The following is a 19,503-nucleotide window of genomic DNA, read 5'->3' on the forward strand; positions in this document are numbered from 1 at the left end:
GCTTGTTTTCTCAAGGCTGACTGTTGGCCATTATTTTATGATTCAGTGAAACTGAGAAATCCTGTGGTCAGAAGTTGGGATTTTATTGTTGCAGCTGAACACACATTTTCAAAGTTGTGTATTGTACTGGCAATGACAGCAGTGCCCTCTGTTGGATGTCAGGTATCAGACCGCCACATTAACAATGAATTTGTAATGATCTTGCCATGAGTGGCAGGAAGACTGGGTCTAACGTATGCTCTATAATGCATGTTAATTGTTTAATTAGGGATCATGGTGTCTGTATGTATGGGGTCATCGGTGGTTAGGACCAAAATTTGACCAGCCTCTCTTTTCATTGGCATCTGTTGTCAAGCCTTGGGGTAGATTCTTCTCCATTTCACTGATGGAACCCTCGATGTAATTGCATGTGAGACTGATGTAACTGATTTGTAAGACTGTACAAACTGACACAAACACACAGCAGAATTTGTCCCTATACATACTGTTTGTATTTTTTAAACATAGTTTTTCCTCCCACAGCACATTACAAATGGCAGCAGCATAGTCATGGGACCCTACAATAACAAAGCAGTATGTGTGATATAATTAAAATGAAAAATCCTCAGCTGATCAAGAATCAGATTTCAATCTTCACCTTCTAGAAGGAATGTCTCCTGATGACTGATATATTTTGTAAATGTTCACTTAAAACAATGGAGACAAGTAAGAGTCTCTGAATGCGTTGTCCTGCTGCTGACCTACCATAGCATAAGATCTCTGATAAACTAGGAGATCTCTTATCACCAGCTTCAGCTTTATAAGGGTCATTATCATATCAAGACATCTCAGGGTGCTTTTACAAAAGAATGATACAATAATTTAATTCAGTCTGCAGTGCCAAACTAATGACTCAAAGCAAAGCAGAAATAAATGAGTAATAAGCTATAGTTGAATAATCATAGTAGCCTGCAGGAAAGTGTCAGTTTTTATCCTAATTATTTTTGGTGGGAGAGTGATGGGAAACATTACGGAGCATGTGCTTGTGGAGAAAATAAAGGACAGCTGTTTTCCCTGCATTTAACGGCACTGACTTTCTTATCAGTTTTTAAAAGGTCTTCAGTTTTTTAAGGACATCAAGAACAGCATAAGTTGTATTTGCATTTCATGTGCATCATGGTAGAGATAATCTACTAGAAGGAAGTCAGGGAATTAGGATTGTAATGAACACAATGGCAGACCCCCCACCCCTCACTACAGTGAGATGCCACATAGATACAGAGTTAGGGCTGGTCTGAATCCCCTCCTTTTTCCCCTCCAGCACCACCAGGGGTAATTTTTTGGGTGAAAACATCAAAACCTGAAATATTTTGATTTTGAAATGCTGCTGTGATGCCTCATGGGAGTAGTTTGAGTGCCTCATGCTCCCATTCTCCTATGTAGGCAGGATTCCCTGCTTGGACTACATCTCCCATCATGCACCATGATCACGACTCTTGATGAGGAGAGGTAGTGCATCATAGAAGATGAGGTCCATCTGAAGACCCCAGCTCATAAAGATGAATGGGTGCATAAGGCACTGCAGCAGTATTTCAGAATCAAAATATTTTGTTTTCTTATAGACCCCCCTCCCCCCCCCCCCACACACACACCATGGAAAGCAAACACTTATCAAAAAAACTTGTTCAGCAGAAAATCCATTTTTCTGTTGAAAGCCAGGCTGAAAATATTCAACTATCCCTATTCAGGGGCCCGTGTATATACGAGTAGGACCATACCCTGTTTCCCCGAAAATAAGACAGTGTCTTATATTAATTTTTGCTCCCAAAGATGCGCTAGGTCTTATTTTCAGGGGATGTCTTATTTTTCAGAAATGAAAAATGCCTTATTATCGGTGGATGCCTTATTATCGGGGAGGTCTTATTATCGGGGGGATGCCTTATATTACAACGAGAGGCAAAACTGTAAGTAGGCCTTATTTTCGGAGGATGTCTTATTTTCGGGGAAACAGGGTAGTTTGTCTGGAGCACAGCTCTATGATTCCTGTGGACAGAAAACACCGATGGAAGAAACACCATATTTCTCAAGTTGCTTGTAGTGTGAGTATAGTGATGTCCCTGCATTACATTTTTGACAGATCTCACCAGGACAAAATACTTCTCTTTTACAAAACAACTGTCCAGTGTGTGTTACACATCACTCCTTAAACCTGTGTAACCGACTGGGCTGTGTGTCTTACATGTCTCCCTCTTTGCCTGATCCACAGATTGATAAAATTTTTAAAAATGATATACGTTTTATAGGTCTCAGTTACAGAGTCTGGCTTTGAGGCTCAGGCTGTGGAGGCCATTATTTTCAGTGTTGGAGGTCACTGGTTCAATCCTTGTGTCCTCCAAGATGGCAACTACGCTACCTGTTCCACAGAGGATATAACTGCTACATCTGCAGTACACAGCGTTGTTGTAGTTATGTTGGTTCCAGGATATGAGAGAGAGAGAGAGAGAGAGAGGGTGGGTGAGGTAATATCTTTTATGAAACCAACTTCTGTCGGTGAGTGACACAAGCTTTCGAGCTTACACAGAGCTTTTCTTCAGGTCTGGGGAAGATAACCAGAGCATCCAAGTTAAATGTGAGGTAGGCCAGATTAAGTATACAAGATTAAAGTGCTGTAAAATGAAGTGGGCAATTTTCACAAAGTGATCACTTCATATTTGATCTCTCTGTCTTCATCCTCAAAGGAAATCTGCATAACACCTTCAAAAGACAAGCCTGGGAACTTAAATTCATAACTTTGCTGGACATTAAAAACCATGGACTTAATAGAGACACTGGTTTTATGGCTCAATACATCAATTTGTAATACACGCTACTGACTGATAATTCTTAACTGCCCACTTCATTTTAAGTGGTTTCCTATAGCATGTGTGAATCTCTTCTACTTCTCAATCTGTGCTACCTTGTGGTTAGCTTGGACAGTCTGGATACCTAAAATAAATAAATTAATGGAGATATCATATCTCCTAGAACTGTAAGGGACCTAGAAAGGTCATCAAGTCCAGCCCTCTGCCTTCACTAGCAGGACCAAGTACTGATTTTGCCCCAGATCCCTAAGTGGTCCCCTTAAGGCTTGAACTCACAACCCTGGGTTTAGTAGGCCAATGCTCAAACCACTGAGCTCTGTGAAGCTCGAAAGCTTGTCCCGTCCACCACAGAAGTTGGTCCAATAAAAAATATTACCTCATCTATCTTTCAGGAAGAATGGGAGACAGACTAAGGTGTCAGGAATCCAATTGTAACTAGTTATATTATGCCTCTCTTGGCATTTTATTTGCAATTGTTCTTTAAATGCACACCTGACATGCTTCTGAGCAGAGAATGCGAATATTTGATATTTTCTTAGTTCTGTAGTTAATCACATAAGGGCTCCTGACCAGTGTTGGAGTGCAGAATAAGCCGAAGATTGTCAAACAGGAGAGCTGGTGGTCATCTAGCACTGGCTTCTTATTTCCTGCTACAAACCTACATGAAAAAGCATCTTAAATACTTTCCCAAAGACTTTATTTCCTGGAAATAACTGTTCATTTGCCACAGGGACGTTTTGGGATCATGAATAGAAATGCAGATAGTCATGAAACTCTCTATTAAAATCAGCAGGAGAAAATTTGACCTAATAAAAGAACTAGATTAGCAGGAGCCAGGGCTTTGGTTCAGATTGTCAGGAGCCAGATGCATAATCTGTATTATTATCCTCTCTCCCTCATTTTCTCTTAAAGTTTCTTTCTAAAAAAGATGATATATTTATTCAGATGCACTAATCATTACAGAAGTAGGCACTGGACTGTGGTTCTGTATATTTTCAGGTATAGATAGTTCTTCGAGTGATTGCACATGTCCATTCCAATGTAGGTATGTATGCACCCTGAGCACAGTCACCAGAAATTTTTCCCTGGCTCTGGTATATAGGGCACTGCCAACCCCACACTTCCTCAGTTCCTTCTTACCGCCTGTGATGGTTGCTGAAACTGCTCTGTCATTGCTTTTGCAAGTTTTCCTCAGTGGACTTTGTTCTCTCTGTTTTTGTACGTAGTTTGGTTCATAGTTGATTACATTTTCTTTTTCTAGTTGTTAGTTTTCTCCGTTTTTAGTGGAGTTTCCTCCACTTGCAGTACTGAAGCATGCCTCGGTCGCCGGGCTTCAAGCCTTGTGCCTCCTGTAGCAAGTTTATGCCTCTGAGTGACCCACACTCCAGCTGTTTTAGGTGCTTGGGGAAGCTCACATTCAGGAGCACTGCAAGATTTACAGGGATTTCAAGCCCTGTCCCAAAAAGGAGAGGAATGCTAGGCTGAAGTTCATCTCAAAGGAAGCGGCGCTCAGACCTCCCTTGGAACTGGGTCATTCAGACTCGGGACTGAGCACCTTGGTGTTGGTGAGGAGTCCTCCTGGTGCCTTACGAGAAACTTGGTGCCATTGACCATCTTTGGTGCCAAAGAAAAAACAGAAGTTGTCGGCTGAGAAAGCGTGTTCCCCAACCCCCTCCTCCATAAAGGGCCATCCTGGGGAAGTCAGTAGCGAGGACATCCCTACAAGCAGCCCTGGATGCTGCGGATTCAGTGGTCAGGTCCATGGCCTTTGCAGTCATTATGAGCAGAAGTTCCTGGCTCAAATCCTCGGGCCCCCCGCATGAAGTTCAGCAGACTCTCCAGGACTTTCGCTTTGAGGTCACTTCACTCTTCTCAGAGCAAACAGATGCCAAGCTCCATGGCCTCAAAGATTCCAGGGCTACTCTGAAATCCCTAGGGTCTTATATACCCCAGCACCTTTGAGAAAGCACTATAGGCCCCAGCAGTTTGGTTGTGGGAATTTTGCATAGCCCACTTGGTTTGCCTTGTGGCTTCCTACTGCCAGGATTGCAAAACAAGCTAGTAGATTACCTTAGGAGATCCTTCTCTGATGACCATGAGTGGTCCCTTCACCCAGATGTCACAAAGCTCATTTCCAGTGCTGGGGGACTCTCCAGGTAGACCTGTTCATGACCCAGTTCAACAAGAATTGTTACCAGTTCTGCTTCCATCCAGGTCACAGCTCTGGGTCTCTCACGGACGCTTTCCTTCTTCCGTGGACAGATCACCTGTATTATGCATTCCTTCCTATTCTGCTCATGAACAAAGTCCTACTGAAGATCAAGCAGGATCGGGCACAGGTCATCCAATAGCTCCGGCTCATAGTTCGTCGTTGTTTCAGACAGGATGAAAGGTCTCCCCATCTCAGCTCAGAGAATTTCATCATGGATCACATTGTATATCTGCACGTGTTACCAGCTGGTGCGTGTTCCCACCCAGTCTGTCCTAACTGCTTATTCCACAAGGGCACAAGCATCTTCAGCTGCATTTCTAGCAAAGGTGCCTATTCAGGACATTTGTAGAGTAGCAACTTGGTCATCCGTACACGTTTGCTTCTCATTACACCATCACTCAGCAGGCTAGGGATGATGTCGAATTTCACAGAGCTATGTTGCAGTCAGCATGTCAGTAAATCCAAGCCCTCCACCTGTACACCTGCTTGGGAGTCACCTACATTGGAATGGACTCATGCAATCACTGGAAGAAATAATGGTTACTAACCTTTCCGGAACTGTTGTTCTTCAAGATGTGTTGTACATATCCATTTTAACATCCACCCTCCTACCTTTCTTATCAGAATTGGCTGGAAAGAAGGAACTGAGGGGGTGTGGGGTTGGCGGTGCCCTATATACACTGACGCGCGACACCAGAAGGCACAAGAGCTGATGCAATGGATACCACCGAGGGGAAAAAATTCTGGCAACTATGCTCTGGGTGCACACGCATCTACATTGGAATGGACACATTCAGCACATCTCAAAGAACAACAGTTCCGGAAAGGTTAGTAACCGTTTTTTACACCAGAGAGACAGTGCTGGTTTCAATGAGTGCTGACACTGAAATGTATAAATAATGACCAAGATTCAGGAAGTGAAATAAACTGAGGGCTTTCATGTGACGCTGCTGAAGTGCTGTGTTATTTAGAATGCTAGATGCTGCTTGTAACATGAAGTTTTGGAACATCAATTATAGTTTTAAGATAACACTAGTTTTGTCCCTAGCCTAATAAAATATTTGTGCTGCAACATTTTGCCAAAACAAAGTTAAAAGTACAGGTGTGCCTCAAATGGTCCTTCATGATTAATTTTGTGGTTCTTAAATGTAGAATCCACAGTGGAGTTCAGTGGAAGGTACACACAGACCTATTTGCTTTGGCTTCACACATTTATCAGTAGCTATTTTGTGTTAATATCTTTGGCGGCTTCTTGGACACTACTGTGACCCAAATAATAATTCAAGGGCATAACTTTATTATGACACCTTCAAAAATGTTTAAGTGATGCTTACTTAGAAAGCTTTTGCACTTCTAAGGTCACTTACTAACATTACCATTGAGGAAGGCTGAGAGAGAGAATTCACAGAGCACCAAATATTAGACAGATTGGAGGATAAAACACAGGTCTGAAGAAGAGCACTGTGTAGCTTGAAAGCTTGTCTCTCTCACTCACAGAATATAGTCCAATAAAAGATATTACCTCACCCACCTTGTCTCTGCAACATCTGCTGGCAAACTTAGCCACACTATGATCATGCAACAACTTACACATTGTGAATAGTCACAGTGCATAAAGTAAAGCATATGCATAAGTCTCTGTACCATCAGGCCTTAGCCATAGAGGTTTTTTTGATATATCTGGAGGTTGAGGGTTCAACCTCTGAGGATGACAAAAATTATAGTGGTTACTTTGTTCATTGTAGCTTTTTTCAGTACATAATTGAATGACTATCTGAGTCATGGCCTCTAGGGATTACTTTAATTTTCTTGGTCTTATTACCAGACTCCTCCTTTGTGTCAGGCTTTTGACTCCCCTCCATCCATTCCTCTCTCCAATCTCTGATTTTGCCATTACAAGAAAAGACAGTCAAGTGGAGCCAGAGGTGGTGCTGTTGTGCAGAAAACACCTTCTGTGTAAGTTCAGCCATTGCCGGCCATCCCCTCTTAAAACAAACACTCCCTGGAGACTGGTGTGAGTCCTGCTCTAAACTTGGTAAGTGTATTTGGAGAGGGGGGTATTGGTAAGGATATAGTAGAATTAAACCAAATACAGGATACTCCCTTCCACCTTTGCCACTGTTGATGTCTATGTGTATATGACCAACAAAATACTTTCAGGTATTTTGAAAACAGGAGGGTTGTGTTCTGAAAAGTATCAGGGGGTAGCCGTGTTAGTCTGTATCTACAAAAACAACAAGGAGTCTGGTGGCACCTTAAAGACTAACAGATTTATTTGGGCATAAGCTTTCGTGAGTAAAAACCTCACTTGCATCCGAAGAAGTGAGGTTTTTACTCACGAAAGCTTATGCCCAAATAAATCTGTTAGTCTTTAAGGTGCCACCAGACTCCTTGTTGTGTTCTGAAAAGTAACTAAAAATGGTACCAAAGGGCTCCATATTTATCATACCTTACTATTCCATTTGTTCAAAAATTAATGTTGTTCTAACTGCCAGCCCAGAAAATTCAACTTAGGATGTGAACATTAAGGTGGATACTTTTCCCTACCCAAGTATTGTTTAGCATAAAATTAATTACTGCAATGCAATGTTCTCTTCAGAGGGACTTCAGTAGAGTTTCCTAATCAATATAGCAGCCTCCATCTCCCATGGTACGGAAGGTGTGTTTCTTACAAATAACCACCTGAACACAAAGTGTGAAATTTTCTCTCAGTAAATGTAGAGTAACTCCATTGATCACATTTATCAAAGCACTGTTTCAGCATAGCACTTAGCGTGTACTTAAGACCCTTTGTTTTGCCGAATAGGGAAGGACTTAAGCATGTGTTTAAGTGCTTCGCTGAATGGGAGTCTTTGACCTAATTCTATGCCCATTGAAATCAATAGAAAGACCTCTGCTTACTTTAATAGGAATTGGATCAGTGCCTTACTCTGCAGTACCTGAGAGCAGAATTTAGTCCAGCAAGTTTGTCTGGAGGGAAAAGAATGCAGATAACTAAGAAAGAGTCCCTTGCCTTCCAGTAACACAGAATTAGGTGATGGGTGTTTAGAGTTGAGGTTTTAGCCAAGTTTCTGAAAGACAGACATCTTTCACTTTGGAGACTAACAAATTTATTTGAGCATAAGCTTTCATGGGCTACAGCCCACTTCTTCGGATGCATAGAATGGAACATATATTGAGGAGATATATATACACATACAGAGAGCATGAAAAGGTGGGAGTTGTCTTACCAACTCTGAGAGGCCAATTAAGTAAGAGAAAAAAACTTTTGAAGTGATAATCAAGATAGCCCAGTACAGATAGTTTGATAAGAAGTGTGAGAATACTTACATGGGGAGATAGATTCAATGTTTGTAATGGCTCAGCCATTCCCAGTTTCCATTCAAGCCTAAGTTGATTGTATCTAGTTTGCATATCAATTCCAGCTCAGCAGTTTCTCGTTGGAGTCTGTTTTTGAAGCTTTTCTGTTGCAAAATTGCCGCCCGCAGGTCTGTCATTGAGTGACCAGACAGGTTAAAGTGTTCTCCTACTGGTTTTTGAATGTTATGATTCCTGATGTCAGATTTGTGTCCATTAATTCTTTTGCGTAGAGACTGTCCGGTTTGGCCAATATACATGGCAGAGGGGCATTGCTGGCACATGATGGCCTATATCACATTGGTAGATGTGCAAGTGAACGAGCCCCTGATGGAATGGCTGATGTGATTAGGTCCTATGATGATGTCACTTGAATAGATATGTGGACAGAGTTGTCATCGGGCTTTGTTTCAAGGATAGGTTCCTGGGTCAGTGTTTTTGTTCAGTGGCGTGTGGTTGCTGTTGAGTATTTGCTTCAGGTTGGGGGGTCAACCACACACCACTGAACAAAAACACTGACTGAATAGAAACTGGGAATGGCTGAGCCATTAAAAACATTGAATCTGTCTCCCCATGTAAGTATTCTCACACTTCTTATCAAACTGTCAAGTACTCCTGTTCTTTTTTGGATACAGACTAACACGGCTGCTACTCTGAAATCTTTCACTTATCATACTCACAATTGTACCTTGTGGAAAGTGTGAAATGTGATGGTTTGTTAGCTGTTCCCAGAGGACCAATGGTAAGCCTTAATCCTTCTTGTTTTGGGATAACTTTTTTGATGGTGTGTTGCAATGCTGAGTAATAAAACCACCTATGGGACTTTTGCAGAAAGTCCTTCTGATCACACAACCGTGCAAAACAATGTTTTAGAGTAAAAACTCATGAAACTTACATGTGCTAAACATCATTTGAAAATATTTATTGTTGGAACATATCGTGGTTTCATTAAATAAATTGTATCAGAAAAAATGGGTCAGTCTCCTGTTTTAACTTTGGTTGCACTAGAAGTGATTTAACCTACTCATAAAGGACTTGATGGTATTTCTATCTTTGATTGCAAGGGGTGGGGGATAAACCAAAAATTAGAGATGGGCAAAGCCTGTTAAGTCATTCAGCCCATTTCCGTGTTAAAACAGGTTTGAATGTTGAGTCAGTGTTCATGATGAGATTTTAATCAATTCAAAAATCTGGGAATTCAGAGAAAAGATTCTCACAGCAACCTTAACTCTGCCCTCTTGGGTGAATAGGATTACACAACCAATTGTAATGCAGCCAGCTTTGAAATGGAGCCTGTATCTGGCACAGGAATGCATATTTGGCTGCAGTTGTTGAGATGCCAGGAGAAATTTGAAGTCATTGAAATTCTTCCAGGAAGTCACTTTGTGTCCTGAATGGGAATTGATACTTTTCAGTGCAGATGCTATTGCCTTATTTTTGATGATATCAGAATTGATTTGTGTTAGTGTGAGCTTTTAAAATATGATTTAAGGTAAAACTCAGTTTAAGGTAAAATATTTCTCCTCAAAGCATTGATTTAATGCTAAACTGTTTGTTGTTTTCTATACATCACGAGTATCCTTCCCTGACACTGTTTCCTACATTATGTCAGGCTCCTCTAAGGACTTGGTTCTTCATGGACTTATGCATGTGAGTAAAGTTACTTAAGCTTAAATTTTGCAAGATTGACCCTTATGTTATAGTCTCATACTATCCATCAAGTCCCCTCCCTCTGTACTTCAAACTCAATTCATTTATAAAACTGGCTAGTGCTGATCTCCACTCCATTATTATCCCTTTCTGAGCCTGGGTTTGTGTTGGTTTTTATTCCATGTCTGATTTCCATGCCAATCCAGAAGTCATACATTCTACATGTACCACATATTTAAAAGAACAACTAGAAGTGCTTTCACTAATTTTATTGGAATAGTTTCTTCTGTAAAGTCAGGTGCCCTAGTTGCTGAATCCATATATGCAGGGATCAGAGGAAGATAAATATCAGTTTAGACCATTCCATAATTAATCTAAAATAGTTTTGCTAGACATAAAAATGGTACGATAAAGTACTCTACCACTGTGTTTGGTCTCATTGAAAAGAGGGAAGCTCTCCTTTCCAGTGATACAAAAATCCCATTTCTGGTTATGCAGGGTTGTGAAGTATCAGCTCTTTAATCTTGCTACAGGTCCAGGTTTGACTATTGCCCATCCTACACTTCACAACAATGCAACTGTGGAGGGAAAACTCCATACTTGAGAGAAAGGTAGAATATTTTTTTGGGCACATTGAATTATTATTATTGCAATGGCCTTGCAGATCAGATGAAAGAAACTTGGTCATGTTAAAACAAGTAGCCACGATTTGTTCCTTACCAAGTGAGATCAATGTGTAATATTTCTGCATATTATCTTTGCCATTGTGTACCAGGATTCCATTGCTAAATTCATTGTAATTGTTTATATGTAGGTGCGTATTGGAGTGGACTATCATTAATCTGTTAGTTCCGGAGTTTGTGGGTGGGCGTGGGCGTGGGGGTGGGGTGGGGTAGGGTAGGGGGTTAAGTCAATTTTTCTTACCTAGAGTGTGAAAGAGAAATCTTACTGTCTGTTTAGTCATGGGAAATTAAGATGTTTGAAGTATGGCTGGGCAAAGTTCCAGGTTAAATCAGTTATCGCTAGCCCCTCACCCAGTACTAGTGAAAAGGAACTAGTTCCATCCACCACAGAATATTCTATGGTTATCCCACCACCCCTGATGTACAGACAGAATGAACAGAGAAATATTAACACAATGTTTCTGATGAAGAATCGGGTGTGTGCAAAGGCAGCAGGTAATAGGCATCCGATCACCAACTGATAAGCTGGTTATGAGAAACCGGCAACTGTTGCAGAAGCCTGGCTAGCTAAAGCATTACTGGAGCAAATGCTAGCTTGCTGGTAGGGCAGACAGTTCTGTAGTCGTCACATCTGAGTCAGCAGCAGTGTCCCTTAGCATTGTTCTTGGCAAGCTGTACGATGCATGAGAACACAGCAGGTTAGGTAAGTTTCCCAAGAGAGAATGGAGGGGCGGGGGAATCTACGAGCCGTGAGCTGAAAGGCACTGGATGCTGATGGTTAGTAACAGTACAGTTAATAGTATTATGCTGGATTTACACCACCCCCAGGAGTAAGATGCTGGTTAGAGACAGGCGGGTTTCTTCTCATTACGGCTCAGCTGCTTGGTGAAGTGTAGTGCCGGCTCCCTGACAGGCACCTCGGGACAGTCTTGATGTTGGAAATGCCCCATTATTAAAGTAATCGACTTTGAATAACGCTTCATGGGCGTCCGGGGAAGAAATGGACAAGTGTATGCACATCGCGTGTACACCGATCTCTTCCCCCTCCAGTCCCCAAAACTGAGACCAGAAGTTACTGAAACTGTTACCGCCAGAAAGTCCTCCTTGCTTTGATGGCGGAAATAGCGTGGCTGTTTGCAAATCGATTTTAGAGACCCCTTTCCTGGGCAAGATTGTTTTAAATTAGCCATCACTGCAATCAGATTGCGTTTGTTGTCTCCCAAATCTCGAGTCTAGATCACTGAGGGGGCTGCACTCTGGGGCGAGGGGCTGAAGCGGAAAAGTCCTGCCAGTCTGTCCCCTGCCGGGAATCGCTGTGACGGGGGCTTGGGCGCGGTGCCCCGGTGCTGTCGGGCAGTAACACAGACAGTAAATAGGAGCTCAGCTGTTCCGTGCGGCGTTTTGTTTGCAGTAGCTGAGCGGCCCAGCTGAGCACTGACTGCTTTGCTGAGCAGGCTAATATGTTGTTAAAGGGTCTTCACTTGTGGTTGAAAAGTGGCTTTTCACTAATAAACAGGATGAGCGCGTTCTGGGTTACTTTGGTCGCTTGCCAGGTAGAGATCGCCTCTAACAGCATCCTCCTGCCATCAAGCAAAAATATCTCCTCTCCCAAGGATTAATTATTCAACACCTTTAATGTATTGGGGGGGAGGGGGTGGCTTCTTTTAATTCACTATTTTCATCACCTTCGCGTTGCTGAGGCGAATTGTTCCTCCTTTGTGTCTCACACCTGGTTAGTTTCTTTTGCTTTATCTTCCTTCCTTCGCGAACCCTGTTCTCTCCCCTCCCCTTTCCTTGTCATCCCCTGCAGTTCCTTTCCTTTATGATCTCCCTCCACTGCCCTGCTTAGGGGATGCCCAAACTCCACCTGGGGCTGGTTAGCTGTCACTCGCCATGTACTAGCGAGCCCCTTTGATCCCGCCTTACGTACCTTGCAGCTATCGGCTCCTCTCTTTCGATCCCTTTTTGTTTTTCTTCTATCACTAACGAGCCCCCCCGTGTAGACCAGCCCTAAGAACTTTCCCCCTCTGACAGCTTTTTTTTTTTTTTTTTTTTTTTTTGGCAAGACAGAGCCCCTGTCCCTCTCTAGGGTGACCAAATAGCAAGTGTGAAAAATCGGGACGGGGTGTGGGGTAATAAGTGTCCATATAACCCAAATCGGGACTGTCCCTATAAAATCGGGACATCTGGTCACCCTCTCTCTCTCCTCTTTCCCCCCGTCCCCTCTCCTCTGCCCAGAGGATGCTGTGGGTGGATCTGATAAAACAGCCTCTCCTTGAGATCTCTCTTCCCCTCCAACCCCCCGTGTCGCTTTCACACTCCTCCCCGCCGGCTGCAATTTATTCATTAAGTGGGGAAGAGCAGGCAGTCCATTTGCTGCTGGGGCTGAGTGATTCACAGCTCTGCCGCCAGGGGACAAAGCCCTGCCTGCACCAGCAGGCTCATTAGGAAATCGGCAGCTCCACCGACCACCAGGACCAAGCAAACCCTTTCTGCAACTTCCAGCTGCGAAATCCCGGCTCACCCAGCCCAGCCGACCCCAGGCTGCAGCTCCTCCAGTACCGACTCGCCTACACGAGGCTGATGGGCACGCAATCAAACCCCAACCAGCCGGGCCCTGGCTAAGAAGAAAAGCCACCTCCTGCCACTGGTGAAGGTCCGGCAGCCGGTGGAGAGTGTTAAGCATCGTGTTCTGCAGGACATACCCTCCCGCTGAAAGTTTAGTGGCTCTCTGGAGGATCAATAGCCTGGACATCCAGAGGCAACACAATCAGTGGCTGTTTCTCATCGTGTCCCCCTGGAGGAAAGAAACTTACCAGAGCCTGGTTCTTGGCCTCTCTTTAAGTCAGTGGCTGAACAGGAGATCCAGATCTTCATTTCAGCCCAAGGCACCACGAGATAAGAGTTTGTCAATTCTCCCAGTCAGGGGAGAAGAGGCAACTCTGGAAGCAGGACATTAAAATCTGCCCAGCTAAATGCAGGCAGCATCTGGTTAAGCAGAGCTACCACCACCGGGAGGTTGAGAGAGAACAGCCCAGCACCATCTGAGCAGGTTCACTGCAATCTCTCTCTCCCTCTGTGTGTCTCCCCCTCCCTTTCCCTAGCATCATTATATCACCGCACTTAACAGAGAGAGTGAGCACAGAGCTGAGAAGCCCCAGACTATGGGTCAGCCCGACTGAGGAATTACGTGCTAAAAAGACTTTCTCAATTTACTGGAAAGCTTATTGTAATTATTTGAAAATAGCCTGGCCGGGAGTACTCTCAGCATCTAGACCCTAGGGGGGAAAATAGGATTATTGGAGGGGTAAAGATGCCTTTCACTGGGTGGATAGTAGGTTTTCTCCTCCTTTGTGAAGGTAAGTAGTTCTGAACTAATCCCTCCAGGAAGTTTGTGGTGGTGGGTCATCAGGGCTGCTGGTGGCTGATTAGGATTAAAAAAAACCTGCCCCCAAATATAAACAAGATCGAAAGAATTCGGATCTCCTTGCTCCATGTTTTTAGGCTCTAAAACTAAGTTACAGCAGATGTGTGTTTCCTTGTTCTCTAAATTTATGATGTGAAAGATGAATATTAAAGTGTTTCTATTTTAAGGTTCTGAAAGATTATTCATTCTGTCCGTCCCCCCCCAAAGCTTTTTACATCATCAAATTAAATTGGGTTTGGGTTGATAAATGAAAAGGATTGAAAGATGAAAAGTTATTGGCTCATAACATAGCTGATGCTTTCACAGCTGTTGAGTTTCTAAGGCAAACAGAAAATCCATTATATCTCTTTCCCATCCATATGGTCGTGTTTGCCAAAGTGTTTCTGATGTTTACTTGAATAAATCAAAGTTGTTGTTTTGTAAAGAACTCCTTCAGTGCTCTCAGGGGGCCAGGGCACAGTTGAACACATTCACCAAAAAACACCTTTTTTTAAAAAAATAGATCACTGGTTGATTTAAAGGAGAAGAAAGTGAGGTGTTATGTTTTGGTGGTTGTGATTTCAATCAAATGTATCACTTGTTCCTTCTCATTATTGTTACCAAGCTAAATTTAATAATTATGATAAATTCATTTTTAGCATCTTAAATTGTTCTCAGAGAGACTTAAAGGTTGCATCTTTTTTCTCTATTTCTTACTCTAACATGAAGACCCTTTGACCCTGTTCCCTGTCCTTTTGATCTTCCTACATTATTCTAAACATCTACATGTCTTTAGGTTTTTTCTATAGTTTTGCTAGTACCTAAAACCTGAGATCTCTGAGGAAAAAAATGGGTGGAATGTGTTCATTGAGAGTCCAAAACCTCATGTAGCTTTTTATTTTTTAAAAAATGAATACAATGGCTTGCACCGCACAGATCATTTTACTGTGAAAAGATTTAGACATAATTGTATTTTAAATCTATATCTTTTTTTTTTCTTTTAGCTTTTGCTAGTTCTGGCTAATCAATTTTCTTTACACTTGTGGTAAAGTTAGTAATATTCTAAACTGTCTTTTCTTTGTCTTGATGGTATTTCCCATGAACGTGCTTTGGGTAATAGATTGTATAGTTCAGGTATTCATTTGAAAGTGTTTTTTTATTGATCCCTATCCAAGCTGAATGAATAAACTTGCTGTCATTAATGTCATTAATGTGATGGTGGACCAAATTATGATGACATATAGCAAATGTTTGTGAAGTTTTGTGCTCAAGATTTTTCTGTGACTTCATGTATTTTACTCTTGCCTTCAATTTTTTCCTCTCTTTTTTTAATTTTTTTTTTAAATCATTTCCTCTTTAAATATCAAATCACCCTTTGGGGTTTTTTTTTTTTAAGTAAATCCACAAATAACTAATTTCTGGACTCATCTATAGCATGGAAGTTAGTGATCGGACTCTTTTATGTTGGCCTATTTGAATAAAATAGACTGCTGGTTAGCACCTGTACGTTAAGCTTTCTCTTAGTCAGGTTTGTTATTGCAAACATTAATGTTTGTTTTTGCCCTCCGTCGACTGATGTTCTTTGCTCCTTCATAAATATCCCAGAAAGGTTTGGGCGACTGACGTATTTTGAAGACTCTTGTTCAGAAAAACTGTCAATGCAATTTAGGATAATTATATTCGTTGTGACTTCAAGAAGTCTAGCATATTAGCAGTGTGAAATGGGTGTCTATGGCTGGAGAGAAATCACTGTTTCACGTTGTACAACAGTGTGACACCAACTCCTATTTATGTCACTTTAAGCTGAGTTCATAGTGGTAAACAGTTATGTCTTGGATGTATGAACAAATTTCTCATAAGTAACACAGGGAGCCTCAACCCATTTAGAAGCTGAAATGCCCCTATCATGATGCTGTGTAAATTTTACATGTGCTGGGGGGCAGGAGCGGAAAACTAGTTAATTTGTCTCAGATTCTGTTGCAAAAGAGAAGCATAGACACTATTCTATAATAAAGTGTTATATTTTTATTATGGGTTGTGAAGAAACTGCATCTCCTATTACCTGTGTAAAAACTCAAGGTTATCAACACAAAGAAATAAGCTTTCACTCAGATCCTCTTAATGCATGTTTGATTTATCCATAGCTGTGTGTGTCTGAAGCTTAAATTTGTAGATGTTCAGTGAACACATGTGCACACTTGAATTGTTAACCCAAAGATTTCTCTAATTTGAATAAGAATGTTTTTGTCAAGTGACTTGGGTTAACTAGTCTGGTGAGTATCCTGCTAGCAGAAAAAATTAGGATTGGTTCCCCTGTGTTGCTAGGCTTGGAAAAGTACGGAAGACCCTTAGTTTAAAGCAGTTCTGAAACAGAAAAGATAGGATAGCTGCTATTAATTGCATCATGGTAAACAATTGGCAATGTGTGAATCTCTTGCCGGCATTGATATTGACATTTAATGGCCTAGAACTAAATAGCATAGGGATGATGTTTCTCCACCCATTAGGACTTGTTTTTCTTCAGTGTCAGATGAAAAAATGCCTACTTTTGCCTTATATGTATGTTGTATATCTTTTCCAAAAGTTTTACAAGTCCACAACTGTTCTGAGGCTATAGGATGTTCATATGCACGCTATATGATCAAGTTGCTCTGGGCTTTTTTGATTGGTTTCTAAAAGTTCCTCTTGAAGTGATTAATTGGGAAAACGGGACCTTCTTCAACTAAGGATACTCTGGGTTAATACCATAATTAGCCACTCCAGGTTCTGTGGTGTGTTGAATATAGTTTTTATTTCTAGAAGGAAATGGGCATCTTGATACTTATTGCCAATAGATAGATTAAGTTGTGCAAGCCTTACATTGTAACATGCCTCATAATGACAGAAAGAAAAAATGCTGCAACATGGGAATACCACAGGTGGAAACAACTAAAGTTCTCTTGTGTACAAGCCGTTTAAGACATAATTTGTTTTTTAGATTACTATGATATAAAACTACAGATTAATGGTTTTGGTATTCAGCTAAGGGCTGAGCTGTATTCAATTGATTCTTATGTGCAGTTTTATGCTCTTAGATTTATTGTTAATGCTTTATTTTGACTGGCTGCAATTTATAGTAGATTCTGCTGAGCACATACTTACAGAGTGAGGACAGACCTTCATAAACCAACAGCTCAAAGAAGTGACACTTTTTCAACAAAAGTTCAGGTAGTTTGGGTTATTATATGTATTTCTTGGTAGGGGAAAAATGGGTTTTCCCTGTAGATGAATATCTGTAAGTTCCCTTTAAAAGGACCCAGTATACATTAACATCTTCAGTTCAAGGAAATGCTAATGAGATCAAACTACAGAGCAGGTCATCAAATGGCTCAAGGACCTTGACGCATATTTGGCTGCATATCTGTGTCTCTCTCTCTCTCTTTTGGCAGTCTGATGTTCAGGCAATATGTGATTTCCATTCTAATTTGTTTAGATTATAACCCTGACCATAGGGCAGGAGAAAATGGAACTTGGTCCCCAAAAGAGAGTCATTTCAAGAAATCTTATTCATTCTTTTTTTTTAAAGGGAGATGAGGATGAAAAGGAAAGTTCAAAATGTCCTTGGTCCTAATTGCCAGAAATAATAACACTAAGGGGACAGCCTGGCTCCTGCCTATCTCTTCACTTTTTTCCTTACTCTCTTTCATGCCCCATTCCCTCCCCTCCTCCAGCTTCTTCCCAAACCATGTGCAGTGCTCCATGGGTCCAGTGTTACTCCCAGTGGAGCCCCAGAGCCCTCTGTACATATAGATCTTTGAGCCCTATTGATGTTTAGAGATCCGTTTTGCATAGAGCTCATTGCAGGATCAGGGCATACATCAATAGCAAAACTCCCATTAATTTCACGGGGAAGCAGGTAAAGGGCTCTGTGTCCATCCAATCTAGCTGGACCCCATCCCTCCCCCATTCATCCCTGGTCTCACATGCCCCAACTTTTTCCTCTTTCCAGTCCCAAAGAACATGAACTTCTGCAAGGAAGCCTACCAATTCCATCCCATTCCTTGTTCCCCCAATTCACTGTAAATTGTGTGCACATTTAAAAAAAAAAAATAAGTTGCACCTTTAATTTTGTAATCCATTCACATTGCTATCCATTCTTCTCTAGCTTCCTGCCCCAAATGGACATGTGCACACACACTTGCTAGTCAGTGTGCTACTCTTCAGGGCAAAGACATTGTCTTCCTATCAGTCTGACAAGCACTGTCAATTAGTCTGTTTGGAGCCCGCTTGACAGTGCAATGACATTGCAGTCATGACAAAACCCATCAATGAAAGCAAAGTTCCTAGGAAGGTTTAAAAAAAGACAATATCTTTACTTTTAAACACTGCATTCAATGGATTTTGATCAATAGAAAGGCTGCTTTGAACGTTAACATGAGCAGTCAGTTCATATGACAATGTTGATCTTGTATCTGTATACTAAATTAGTGTATAGTATCAGCATCCAATTTTCTATCTGTCATATTACAATGGAAGATAATTTCACTTTTTTTTTTTTCCAAGTGAACATACTTTTCATTAAAGGTGCTCGTCTGAAGATCTCTCACTCAAAGAATAGGTACATCTCTGGTAGCAACAGTGTAAGTGTATCCCTCCTTTTACCCTTTTTCTGGAGGGACCCCGTAGGAGTTAAGAAGATTAGTTCATTCTCCATGCGCTCTAAGTAGTTGGCACCTCTGTTCAGATTGCAACCTGCCCTGTTGCCACTTGTGACAGGAGGCTTTGAAAAGGCCAGAGATTGGTCCACAAAAGTCAATGAACAGCTGCTGGATGGATGGTAAATTGTTTGACTGCTTGATATTTATTTTTATTTTTATTTTTTTGGCAACCTTAATAACGTTCTTTGAACTTTATTAGTATGTGATTTTTTTTATATATATATTTATATAATGGTAGTATGTGATACTGTGAAAATAATCTGAAGGTAAGACTTCATACTCCCTCTCTTCCCCTCCCCAAACCTTTGTCCTTGGCTGCTCTGCTCCACCTAGAACTGAAGCAGCAAATAAAGTATCTCATGGGTTAGGAAAATTCAATAATGTAGGAGGCCAGTATTCTCCATAGAGCTTTTCTGTGTAAAGTTCACTTAGAGCCTATCTATGAACACAATGTGTAACACAGGCTTTCTGTAGTCAAACCCTGACCTTCAGTTCTCCAGCACTAGAATGGCCAACAGTGATATTTTCTGGTGGCTGGTTTGAATCATTTGATTTTGGTTTTCAGGGTGACAGTTACTCTGCCTGATGTTGTTTATTTTTAATTGTGGTGATAATGCTGCACAACATAGCTGAGTTAGTGTAGACAAGGTCTGAAGTA

General features: G+C 41.5%; 1 protein-coding gene across 1 annotated transcript in view; it reads left to right on the forward strand.

The window, feature by feature from the left end:
* The first annotated feature begins 13,192 nt into the window (after nucleotides 1–13,192).
* RET (ret proto-oncogene) overlaps nucleotides 13,193–19,503 on the forward strand; it is a 122,552-nt gene continuing 116,241 nt past the window's right edge. The window contains exon 1 of the mRNA XM_054036334.1: nucleotides 13,193–14,101. Within this exon, the coding sequence (XP_053892309.1) occupies nucleotides 14,056–14,101 (46 nt within the window). The 5' untranslated portion in view covers nucleotides 13,193–14,055. The remainder of the gene's footprint in view (nucleotides 14,102–19,503) is intronic.

The sequence above is a fragment of the Malaclemys terrapin genome, chromosome 7 (genome assembly GCF_027887155.1).
Source record: "Malaclemys terrapin pileata isolate rMalTer1 chromosome 7, rMalTer1.hap1, whole genome shotgun sequence".
Classification (NCBI taxonomy): Eukaryota; Metazoa; Chordata; order Testudines; family Emydidae; genus Malaclemys; species Malaclemys terrapin.